The 13,026-nt window shown below is 36.8% G+C and overlaps 1 protein-coding gene across 34 annotated transcripts in view; it reads right to left on the reverse strand.

The window, feature by feature from the left end:
- The window catches only part of LMO7 (LIM domain 7), a 129,139-nt gene that overhangs the window by 34,544 nt on the left and 81,569 nt on the right, over positions 1-13,026 (reverse strand). For 16 of the 34 annotated variants that reach the window (XM_085536033.1, XM_085536040.1, XM_085536039.1 and 13 more), the window contains exons 5-13: positions 8,148-8,178; positions 7,635-7,748; positions 6,961-7,159; positions 5,547-5,799; positions 4,763-5,062; positions 4,141-4,431; positions 3,723-3,923; positions 2,543-3,262; positions 1,018-1,047 (exon numbers count right to left, since the gene is read on the reverse strand). In XM_085536033.1, the coding sequence (XP_085392159.1) occupies positions 1,018-1,047; positions 2,543-3,262; positions 3,723-3,923; positions 4,141-4,431; positions 4,763-5,062; positions 5,547-5,799; positions 6,961-7,159; positions 7,635-7,748; positions 8,148-8,178 (2,139 nt within the window). The remainder of the gene's footprint in view (positions 1-1,017; positions 1,048-2,542; positions 3,263-3,722; positions 3,924-4,140; positions 4,432-4,762; positions 5,063-5,546; positions 5,800-6,960; positions 7,160-7,634; positions 7,749-8,147; positions 8,179-13,026) is intronic. The other 18 variants (XM_085536059.1, XM_085536057.1, XM_085536056.1 and 15 more) reach the window with 5 other exon arrangements.

A 13,026-nucleotide genomic window follows, 5' to 3' on the forward strand; every position in this document is an offset into this window, starting at 1 on the left:
TCTTCACATTTTGTTTCTCCTGGCAGCATGTAGTCATTACCAGGTTTCACCTTTGGGTGGAGGAAAAAACAAAAAAAAACAAAAAAAAAAAAAGTACAGATGAATAAACACACAAACTTACTTTTTCTTTTCTTTTCAGAAAACACTGAACACCACACTTAAGTAAATACTTCACATGCCACCGCACATGTAAACGGTAGCCACAGTAAGCTATAAACATGGTTACATAAGTTATCATAACTTAACATGCCATTAACCAATCAGTTCACCACTAATTTCAAGTCTAAAAAATAACCATAAAATATTCAGAAAGCCCACCACTGTTATTAAAAAATTCAAACAGATAACCCTGAGAATACTCTTTTCACATTATTTATCTGTTTATTTTCTTTGGTTCAACTGCTACATTGCCAGAGCAAATTATTTAGGTAAAATAATTCTCAAGTCTTATTAGAGCTGGTATTACCATCACAGCCAAAATGCGCAATACGAAGTAATAAACAGCAGGTCAAATGATTTCAATGCTCATTTAGACTATCAATCAAATGTATTAACTTGTAACTTTTATTCTGGGAATCATTTGATGTTATATTGCAACCTATTTCAAAACGAGAGATTTTTCAGTCATTCCCATGATACATGTGTGGGTCATTAGCTACTTTCGGGATTCTAACTGTTCAGTCTTTGAAATGAAATATTTACTAATATTGCTTTGCATTACCTGAATGCTTTAGGGCCCAATTTAAATATAGAACAGCATGTACTTTAAATGGAATAAAATATCAGAGCTATTTTCCAAATGCCTGATAACGATAACTAATCTAATCCTAGATGTCTGAGGACTTTTACCAGATGCATAGCTTTTAGTCTTATATTTGTTATGTAAATTGCTCAAGCACAGAACAAAGCAGCATGCACAAGATGCTTTGAGCACAAGTTTTTAGCTACTGTGCATGCATGCAAATTTAAACAAGAGGCAAAAATAGTGTCATGATCTTCAAGCTTTTATGAACTTACCCTTGCTCATCAGAAAGCTTTTGAAACAGTCTGAGAAATTAGAAATCAAAAAAAAAGAAAGAAAAGATTCAGTGTTTTGTTTGATATTCATAACAACATTCATACGATCAGCAAACCAGCACCCTCACTAAGTGAAGGGGAAACCGTGAAAGCCTGAGGATCAGCCAGCATGGAGTAGCACATTAGCGATCTCACACAAGTCAGAAGCACATCAGGACTCACATGATGTGTAAATCAGGCAGAAAACTGACAAAACAAGGCTGCAAGTTTCCAATGCTTCCAATTTAGAAATGCAGCATGAATAGAGCCTTGTTTTAATTCTGCATCACTTATTCCAGTGCTGCTAAACAGCATGGAAGATATTTTAAGAAATGAAAATTAAAGTCAACTTGAGTCCTAACAAGAAGCCTGGCTCACAAAAGCTGTTTCCTTGCTTTTTCAGCCATCTCTGATGCTAAATACAAGTTATATATGCAATGGATAAAATGTCCTATATATACTTTCATACATTAAGTGGAGAATCAAACACATATGGTGTGATTCAAGGATTTTTAGTATTCTTGAATGTGAGTATTCTACTGAATTAATGCTTAGAATGTGAAATTATTTCAAGTGTTTCAAAAATATTTCTCATTGAAGCCAGCACTTTGTTAACAGCATAAAGCTTAAAAATTAAGTACGATAACATCAAAATACCACTTGCAACACAGAAGTGTCTTAGCCACAAAGGAGGCGCAGCTGGTGGAACTGCAACTTGCAATGCCGTATTTTCAGAGCTAAGGAGACATTCAAACCCCTTCAGTCTCCCAAAATACAAAACTGAAGTTAGGTAGGAGTTTAAAAAAAGACTTCAGTCAGAGAAGAAAAATGGGGATATACCAAGAAATGATAAGGTGAAAGTACTAATTAGGACTATATAAGATATGAAAGCAGAGGAAAATATTGATAGAATAAATATGCAATCATAGAATTAAAAATTATATGGATGCACACCTTGCATGCACCGTGACTTTGGATGGGCAAAGGAATACTAGTACTTTTCCACCTATGGAATCATCTCCATACTGTAGTAAAGCATTTGATAAGCATTTTTAAACTCAGGTGCAAGCAATAATATCATTATGTTAATCTTCAGAGTTTGTCATGAAAGTATTCATGTGTTTCAGAAGTGATTTCCCCAATAATATTGGAAGAAAAAAAAAAAAAATCTACCCTCAATAGCTTTTTGAGTAATCAGTATTCCTGTTCAAGCATGGAAAGAAATCTATATAAAGCTGTGTATAAAAGAATTAGTGTGTATTTTCTCTGAAACTGCAGCATGAAACTATAAAAACCATCATATTTTTTGTTGAAAATATGGTATTGCAGTCATAAGCTTCTATTGAAAGCAAATACAAAGCTTGTCCGGGATGACACAAACAAACTGCAGATTCATACTCTATGAATGGCTTAGCACAAGATGATGCTTTTCTGAATGGTAACAGTTCAATTAACTCAAGCAAATCCGTGCAGGACACAACCTGACCTCTCCACCATCTGACGTTTCTTGTGTCTAACTTTGCTGGCCTCCCTGATTGCTTCCCACTTCTTCCAGTCTTCTTCACTGCATGGACCTGGGATAAAGTTTACTGGCTGCATGTTGCTTCCCACTTTCCAAGACTCAATCTTGCGTGTCAGCATATCGTCCCTCTTGTGGTGGGAAGACGGCGACAACACTCTACCGCTGCTTTTTCTTTCCTCAGGTGTTGCATTTTTTTCAAGTAAACACAGAAATTTGGACCGGATTTCTTCTGGAAGACTCCAAGGGTCAGGAAAGAGCGCAGGGTGGTATTTGTCTGGAGCACCTGATAAAGGCACCTCTTTTTTCTGAGAAAGAATCTTACGAAATATCATGTCATCTTTTTCCAAATCTGGTATCACAGGTTGGCCTTCCCGAGGTTGCAGAATTATTTCACCCTCTAGAGGAGGCTCCTGCTCAGAGAATTTTTTGAAATACTTGGGGTCCTGGAGAACAACATGATTCATATGGGAAGCCCCAGTTTTGCGAACAAACAAGTCATCGTTTTCTAGATCTGGGTATGGATATCCATTTTCAGTCTCTCCTTCATCATCACATCCTGGTATAAATGAAATATTTTTTCTACATTTTATGAGCCTAGGGCCAGAAGTAGGATCAATTTTGGTCTTCGTTTCAGAAGACAAGTAGTCAGAGTATTTTTGCAGGGCCTGAAGTAACAAAAACTGGCTGAAGCATATAAAACAAAAGGAAGGAAGTAAAATATCATTAACTAGCAAAAGACAAGCAGATCACAATGTATTGAGATATACATTTGTTTTAGACTTGCAGTATCCTGAGCAGTAAAATTATACCACTTGGCATTCACCACCAGTAACCAGAGCACAGTGCACATCAACCAGTGTAAAGGGTAACAAGACATACCGACTTTCCAATAAACAGCACACTTGCATGCTCACACATAAAGCCAGAAACCCTATACATCATGTTATCCTTTCACATTTGCAGTCTTCAGAAGATGACCAGCAACCTATGGCTATAGTAAATAACAAAACAAAACCACAACAACAAATGTAATAATAATTTAAAAAAGAAGCACAACAGCACAGGATGCATTTCATCTAGCTGCTGCATATCCAGACACTTTTTTTTGATGCAACAAGAGTAAAGCTCATGCAGTTGTATGAACCTGGGCTGGTCAGAAGCCTCCAAGATTTTTCCTTCTGTAATCTGTGACAGTGAGCTTCCCATATATTCAGCAGTTGGCTTGTAGTTTTGATCCCTTCTGCTACTGCCACTCCACTCAAAACTTGGTCTCGGCTGGTTAGCAACAATGGCAGAGCTTTGTTTGTAAGCAAAATCCATATCCTCAGAATCTGATTTCTTTATACTGTACCGCAGCACAAAAATAAGCAGAGGGAAAGAAAAAACAAAACAAAACAAAAAAACAACAAAAAGTGTATGCATTTAGTAAAATGCATAGCATCAACAGTGCAACAGTGCAACAGTGCAATATTGAATAATATTTCAATTATTTTCCTTAAAAAAAAAAAAAAAAAAAAAGTTTTGCACACAACAGAGAAACAGGGGCATGCATAAAAACGCACCTGAACCCTTGAATCTCTTTATACCAGGGTTTGAAAGAGGATTTCCTGATTTTTTTCCATAGCAATTCTTCTTCTGGAGTCCAAAGCTTAGGAAGAAATTTGTCAAAAGGAACCACTGTATTTGATGCTGAAGAACTTAGCTTGCGAAAATAGAGATCATCTTTTTCAATGTTTGGGATGACTATTTCTTCTTCCTCATCCTCATCAAAATACCCAGATAATTCTGGAGAAATGTTAACTCCTGGTTTGTTTTCCACTTTAGCATCCAACTGCCTCTGTCTCTTCTGGTTACTGTTCAAAATACCCAATCAGTTAAGATATTTTAGGAGCAACTTCACAAAAAGAATGTAAAAAAAGGCAAAAACAAAAAAACATGCTTTTTGGCTTAGGAGTTCAACCTTGTGAATGAAGCAAATTAGTTCTCAACTCCATCACTGCAGTACCAGAAACAAAAAAACGTTAAATTGTTATATTGACATCCTACCACACCTGACAAAAATTTGACAGAAAAGGCACAATAATTTATCACCTCTGTTAAAATGCTGATTAGAAGGCTAACTTTATTGAGTTATTGATGGACTGCAATAAAACAGTTACTCGATCTTGGATTAGTATCTCTGACCTCAGTGGTTCAAGCATTGCAGCTAGCGGACCAGCCGAATAATTTTCTTGTGAGCAAGATTTAGGAGAGTCATTGCGCAACACGAAATGATGTCCAGTTGCAGCAGAGCTTACAGGGCTCTTTTGGACTAGAAATCTACGTTTTGCTAAGTCATCCATAACCACGTCGGGCATCCTTCTTTCATCTTCTGAATCAGAGCCACTGTCATACTCATAGATCATCTGCAGGGAAGCTGGATTTGTAAGCCCACATTCTGCTCTGCTATTTTGGCAGGAAGCTACAGGATTCCTTTCACGTCCACTGAGGTTGACCAAAACAGGAACAAAATGAAGATAGTGAAGTCACGACAGTTATGATGAAAACCAAGAACTGCCCATTAATCTCAAGTGTGCACGCTAAGAAGTTAGACAAGAGAAATTCATCGCCACGGTTTGGAAAGCTTCGATGAGAAATTAAAGCTGTACATCTAGCTCATTCAGGACTTAAGATCATTCATATCCTTCGAGTCAAGTCTGACCAAAATCAACACAACTAGTCTTCTGTTTTTTGAGTAAAGTAGAAGAAAGTCAAGCAGACAAAGAAAATAAGAGGGAAAAAAAATTAAGAAAAAAAAAAAAAATCAACAAAACTAGACAACCACATCTGGCCCTCCCTTCACTTAAAACATAGTATTTTACTTTCAATTGTAGCAACAGCAGCTTTTTTTTTCATTAATTAATAAAGAAAGCATTTGTTAAAAAATATAAATGAAATTCTGCTTTACAAAGGCTGCACACACCAGTACCTTGAAAATGTTCCATCTGACTCGGTGTAGACAGGGCTTGCCCAACTCCTCCTGTTGTCCTCATTCTTCTCTGTTCTTTTCTTTCTTAGCGGTGCTGGCATATATGTTGGCTGCTTGTTTTTGGTAGGCAAGAAGCGATTGAAGTCAGTAGCAGGTTTTGGTTCAATGACAGAAATCCTCCTATAGGACCTGTCATCTTTATGGGAGTCACGCATCTTGAAAGGCAGTTCTGAGTCTGTGTCACTATCACAACCTAAGAGGACAGAGGAGAAAAGAGACGGCACGAACATTATTCTCCAGGTAAGAGTTTCTATCTAAAAGTTAAACTGATTTTAGGATATTTCAATGTAACTCCACGTTCGAGACATTTTGCCTGCAAAGTTGCTGAACTACATTTCGGACTGTAAGAAAGATATTTTTAGAAATTCCTTCTGAGGCTGTGATAAGGTCTAAGTTGAATTTGGTTTGCATGCTCATGCTACATTCATTCCATTCTTTCACTATCACTGCTGCCTGCAGGAAACAAAGCAATAACCTCTAAACTGAAAAGATAAAACAGCAGAAAAGGTGTTTGTTTGTTTTCAATTAAAAACACATTTGCAACTCATATTTACTAACCAAGCCTACTTACTAGCAAAGAGCATAAAAATATTCTTATCTCAGCATATTAAAATCCATTAGAAGCCCTGGGTACTTGTCACATATGTAAAATGGCTGTATACGTTGCTTTGCTCAGATCAGACATGCTCTATGTAATGTGTCTGGTCCAAATGTTTTATTTTACACAAATGGAACAAAATAAAAAATCTCAGTTTTTATATTGTTAAGACAACAAGTTCATTCTGCATTTTAAACAAGAGAGAAAAAAAAAAAAACCACAGCCTAGAGTAGAGCTATAGGGAACGAGTGTCACAGATCATCTTGTTACCTTCTTTTCCATGACAAAATATCAAAAATAAGAACTGCTATTCAGTTTATGACACAGGTGAGAAAAACACTGCTTACAATGAATGTTCACAAATCAAGTGAAAATGTAGATATATGATATAACTGTGATAGGAACAAGGCAAGAAATTTTTGAAACTGTTGCAGTTTTAGGCAAACCCATCAGGATCTGAATTCTTGCAACTGCCCTCCTTGAACTATAGGAAAATACCCCATAAAGACACACATCCTGATGTGACAGTGGAAGTTGTTACTAGCCCTCTAGTAACATTCCTGTGGGCACTGCTTTGCTTCTATCAACTGTTAAAGGTCAATATTTGCTTTAGGAAAAAACAGCCCGTGGCAGTTGCAAAATCAGTTACCTCCCAGTCACTTTAAGTACTGGGCACCTGAAGTACTAAGTCCACACATTGTCTTCTACCACTCTCATGAGATGTGTTAATAAAAGATTTAAAAGAGAAAAACATACCTTCACTGCCACCTTTCAAGGTTATGTCTGATGAAAAGCTTGTAGAGGATCTTGAGCCAAGAGAGTCCAAGCTATCAAAAGAATCGTCTCTTTTATGGCTTGCTGAAGATGGAAAGGGTTCTCCTCGGTCCACGTACCAAATATCACCGTATCCACTATCCCTACCACTTCTGTTTAGCTGGCTGGACTCTTCAAGTGCCTATGGGAATAAATTTTGAAAGGTCTTTCAGAATGGTTTAATGCAGAATATTCCTAATGAATTTTCACTCAAAATTTTTTAAAATGTGTTTTGACTGCACTAACAAACTTTAACAAAGACTAATGTCAAACCCTGAAAAATATAAAAGCTTGAATAGGAGAGTAAAAACAAATTCTTAAATTTCTCTCATTTCAGCCAAACAGAATCAAGACAAGGCTTGTTCACAATCTACCAACCTATCACAGGGGATGGACTCCAAATTTCTTTATTACATTGGTATCAGAAGAACCAGGGCAAGCTAAAGTTCATTCTTTCCACACAACCTTCTACAGCGAGCAAAAAACAAGAAAACATTGTGACAGTATTCCCCAATTTAAGACTAAAATTAAACCCACCAAGGGATTATATTGCGTTGTAAAGAGTTGCAAAGTATGAAATCAGGGTATTTATGTACTATTTCTAATAGATTCCTTACCTTGGTCAGTGCTTGCCCTAATAATTTCTCAAATGCTTTAAGATTGAGATATGGACCATTATAGTGAGGGTTACTTTGTGCTTTTCTCCCCAGCCAATATAATGTAATCAAAACCTAGGAGCAGAAAACAAAACGAAATATTAAGTTCACTGCTTCCCTCTCAACCAGCATTAAAGCATCCCTTCATGTTGCTAAGAGAGATTTTCCCCACTGAAATATAAAAATCTTGTCTACAGTGTTAGCTAGAACTTCCATCAAAACCATTTAAAGTGTTGTATTAAATACAGCATAACTCAAGTAATCAGGTGTAAGTGCTGTTTAATTATTATACTTATTTGAAAAACTAACACCCATAGAGATGACCTTAATGTGGCACTAATTTGAATGAACAGCTAAAGAATAAAATAAGCACAATAATGCCATAAGCAGAAACATTAAAAATGTTTTAAAAGGATATATAATCAAAATTATTGAGAGATTGTTTCAGAAAGCACCGAAGTAAAAGTGTCTTACGTTTTTCACTCTTCTATTGGTCTCCTCTGGTCTGAAGGAGGAAAAAGAAAACAAAACAGTTTTATAATCTCATTGAGTTTGATTATTATTCACAGTTTAAAAGGTTTGCAGCCCAATTAGAAGCTATATAAAACATGAAACTATGACTCTTCCAAAAGAAATAAAATAGCAACACGCTTTGAATTATGAGGCATAACTATAATATTTTAAGCATTACAGGCAAAGTAAGAAACCATTAAAGATTTTGATTTGAGAAAGGTCCCAGACTCTTTCAATTAGCTTAGGATTTTAGTTACCAACAACAACATGGAAAACAAGCAAATGTCTGGGTAACATAGTTTCTGTCCAGGAAGAGTTTTCATTCCATACAAAAGCAAATTACTTTCCCTCCCATTGTATTACATTTTCCAAAATATATGCTGGATAGAACACATCAGACAAAAACAAACAAACAACCCACCACTAACAGTAATTAGGGTGAGAGGATTTGAACAAAAAGGTGTAGAATTCATATACAGTGGCAGAAAGATTTACACAGAGTCCAAGATTCAGACCTGCGATGCGTCAAGTAACGTATTTTACTACCAGGCACTTGGGAACAAGTTAGTCAAAAGGTTACAAGGAAAAGGTAAAGTAAGCTGTACAGAGGGCAGTTGTGAGGGAGCAAAATCATGACAGGGTCTGGTCAGCATGGACAGCACTCTTCAGAGAAACACTAAACACAACACAGCTCACACAGCCACTTTCATGCTCAGTACAGATGGGGTTGTCATGCCCACCATGAAGAAATCAGGCAGCCATGAGCACAGAATCATGAGACGCACAATGACATCTCTTAATGTCAAATATCTACATGTATATTTTAAAAACCCTCCCAAAATATGTTGCTGGATTTTTTGCTTGTTTGTTTGTTGTTTGGTTTTTAATACTGGGCATTTATTGGAGAAATGTTTTGTCTTTTTCATGAGCATATGGATTTCTTTTCATGTGTACATGCTATGGCTGTTACCTCATGCGTTGACAACAGATTGGCTGGTTACTAAGCAGAGCACAGAAAATTGTTCTCATAAGGCTGTATATAAAAGCACCACAGTGTATAGGTATTACACTTTTTATATCTGATATAGTATTTTCAAGGTTTACACTCTTTGGACTAAAAATTTAAGGTCATTAGGGCAGAATTTCCTTCATTATTTGCAATAATAAAAGCAGAGTCCATGCATACACCTTTGCTGAGGATGACTTTAAGTTTGCTTCCAACCTTTAGCAGTCTGGTAAACAGTGAAAAAGTCTGCCTTTAATCATTACAGGCTGTACCCAGATTTCACACCAGCTTTCAGAAGGAAGCGCTGTGATTGAACACAGTGCCCACTTCTCCTCTTCATGAGTTTATTGGTCATTTACAATATGAGGAACACCCATTTGCATTTGTATTTTTTTAAATCATCTACATTCAAATAATCATGAACATAAAAGGCCTGCATACTTGGGCTACAAACACTGCAAAACTTAACTAGTAAGCAATGAACCCCAAACGCAGGCAGAGAAACATACCGCACACACGAACAGGAGGCAATACTCCATTTGCTTGTTTGCTAAGCTAACAACAGAAGCAAGCTGTCAAGTTGTTTACCCATAGCAAAGCTCTTCCAGTTTTCCAGTTTACATGCATTACTACTTTCCTTCTTTGAGCTATGTCCGTTGGCTTCTGATCCTTTAAGCAATTTGTTTTGATAGATAAGTCCAAGCACAAGAACATATAAATCAAGAAACCTCCTGCTAATCTAGAGCAATCAATTGCTTATTTACATAGGTATATATTAATTCTTCTGTAGCCCTTACATAAGGGGAAAAGAGGAGAGATTCCGGATGAATAATGCATAATCCCAGAATGTGTACAAATCCAAAGTCTATAGAATTGTTTCCACAAAAAATAAATAAATAAATAATCTCAAAGAAGAAATCCAACACTGCTATCTTTCTGGAATGCCTTTAAAAAAAAAAAAAAAGAGGTGTTGGCACCTTTAGTTTTCACAGCTGCTTCTCCTCTGTGAGGCATGCAGCTGTCAGAAGATGCTGTTTGGATCCATTTTCCCTCTTCCTCTGTGTGAAATAAAAGCCTCTCACATCTACATCATGGCCAAGCTCACAAACCATGTCTGAGCTATGCATGCACAATCCATTGCTTAGTTGTCCTCCCCACCTTGCTTAAAATAGCAAGTTGATAGAATGTTGTGATGATACAGTATGAAAGAGTAACTCTAAATAGACTTTCTGCTTCATAAACTGCTATCATCAAATGTAAATATTACACAGTATTATGCATGATCTGATGTGTAGGTTTGAACTACAGGTCATATCAGCAGCACTAAGCTAGGAGAAGTCATAACCAACAGAAATTTCTTCTGCAACATAGCAAAACCATTTGCAGCTTCCAGAGAAGGCCAACTCAACTTCTTTGACAACTTGCTACTATCTTAGTACCCAACAGTGAGCTCCTGCTCACATCTCTGCTTCCTTTCTCACACATATGGCTCTCTGGTTCTAAAAATGTGGCCAAAACCATCCATTTCTCACACTGTATTTCATGAAATAGGCTAGAAGATGTGGAATGCAGGAACTTTAGTAAGGCAGCTTTTAAGTTTTTTAAACACTAACGGACAGCTAGAAGTTTATTTTGAACATAAGTCTCTGAACAAAAGCACTAAAGCATACATGCAGCATTGATTACACAGACATTTGTCATATGAAAGCTGTTCTAGCAACTGAAGGAGTAACCAACTTGCTGGTATACCTTCATCAGTGCAAATAAACACCAATTATACATTGGACAATTCCAAAAATAAAATCAATGTTTTAATTCAGAATGATGATAGAACCCAGCTGGTGGAAACAGCAGTCTTAATGAAATTATTATTCTGTGTAATACAATTTCTGGCTTGAATAAATGAATACATTGTGCTGTAACATAAGCAGGCTGCTGCTTTGCTCAAAGAAGCACCTTAAAAACAATCTGCTGAAAGAAACATGTTCCTGTCCAAATTACATTTCCACACAGCTTACCAAATCAATTCATTAAATTTCAAAAATTAATCTCTCTGTCTTCCCAAAGGTTTTGTCTTTTCACTAATTATGCAACTTCACTTAAGATGTCTGAACTAAGCAACAGAAGCTGCTAAAGAGAACAGTCAACACACTACAGAAATAATTTTACTGCGTGCTTCATTCGCTCTCCCACTAGTCTTAACATTCTAGCACGTATTCCGGAGTTTAAAAGACTGGGTTACCTAAACTAACTTGAGTGTCAAACTCCAACTAGCACAGAATTCTCAAGTTCAAAACCTACAGTTTCTCATTCATGAAGTGTGAACCTGAAGTATTGGCGATGGTTTCAATAAAGGTTTATGAACAACTTCAAGATTAACCATCCTGGAAAATATATATCAAATGCAGCATAAATGTCTAAAGGCCATGAGATAACAATGTGTGGGGGATACTGTAATAATTATGAAGCATAACTGAACAATTCTAGGTTGAACACCACTACAAAAGATGTGAAATAACCACCCATGGAGAAGTAATACCTTCTGTGTAAATCACCTGAAGTACGTCAATCGTTTAGCAAACAGGGGGAAAAAAAAAAAAAAAAAAGACAAATGGGACAAAAATAACATGCACTTGTTAGTAGATTATATGCTTAGATACCAAGTACCTTAGTTACATTTGAACAAAATGCACATTCACCAGAACAGTTTACGCTTGGTCAGCATTAGAGGATGAATGCTTCTCTAATAAGGACCACTATGTAATAAAAGAAGGGGACGTGGCAACAACAGATCGAGCTGCAGCCCAAGGAATTTATTCCCAGCTCCACTGTTTGCTCAAGGTTAAATAGCAAAATTAGTCACTAAGGCCCCTGCCTGACAATACAAAGGCTTTGGCAGCAGCTCTACCTTAAGGATTTCCTGATCACTCTTTCCTTTCCAGCCGTCTCTGTTTGCTGCCCTGTGGTTACGCCAACACAACTCTGATTCATGCTGTGAATCAGGACCAAAAGGGTCGAGCCAGTTTCTCTGTTTGGGTTTTTCTAATATGCATTTTTAATGCCCAAATTAACTCACTCATCTGATTTACAGCATGCTTGCACAAGTGAGCGTGTCAGTATACAGCTGCAAATCTAGCACATTGCCACACAGGCGCAGAGCAGGGCCTGGTGGAAGGGGAGCTCACTGTGCCAACAAGCAAAGAGACCCCAGTGATGGGAACCCAGACAGAGGCTCAGCCTGCTTCCTGGTCTTCTGCTGAGGTTTAGGTTTGAGACATGAGGACAGCTTCCTATTATTTTAATTACTTAGAGGTAGTCTTAAAAATAAAAATTGTACAAGACAGTCATACAACTAACAGTAGCAAGCAGACCATAATACCTTTAAGAAATCAACTGGACTGTGACTACTTACAAAAAACATCCACCAGAAATGCTAGCCCCTGTATACTTATATTTTCAGCATTTCCTTGCAGTAGAGCAGTGCATTTAAAATAGCTGTGTTTAGGTTGACTTATTTAAAGCTTTTAATATATAAACCAACAGTTTGGATTTTGTTTTCTAAACATGTTATTTGGTTTGGTTCCCCAAGATCCTAACACATGTTAAATTCCGGGAACTATCAATTCATGGCAGCAGATCACTCCCACACTTGACTTATTTTCCAGAGAGAATATCAATGTGGGGCTCAAGACCAAAACCAAGATACAAAATATCAGTAAAAAATTCTGGAAGATTATTTTGCAGCATCCCTTTAAGAATCCATGGATTTCTGAGTATCTGTTTTTAGTGCAGAAAAATTCTGGAAATGCAGATATGGATTTTAAAAAAAAAAAT

This window comes from Coturnix japonica, chromosome 1, assembly GCF_054131305.1.
Source record: "Coturnix japonica strain WE chromosome 1, WE-NBRP24, whole genome shotgun sequence".
NCBI lineage: Eukaryota > Metazoa > Chordata > Aves > Galliformes > Phasianidae > Coturnix > Coturnix japonica.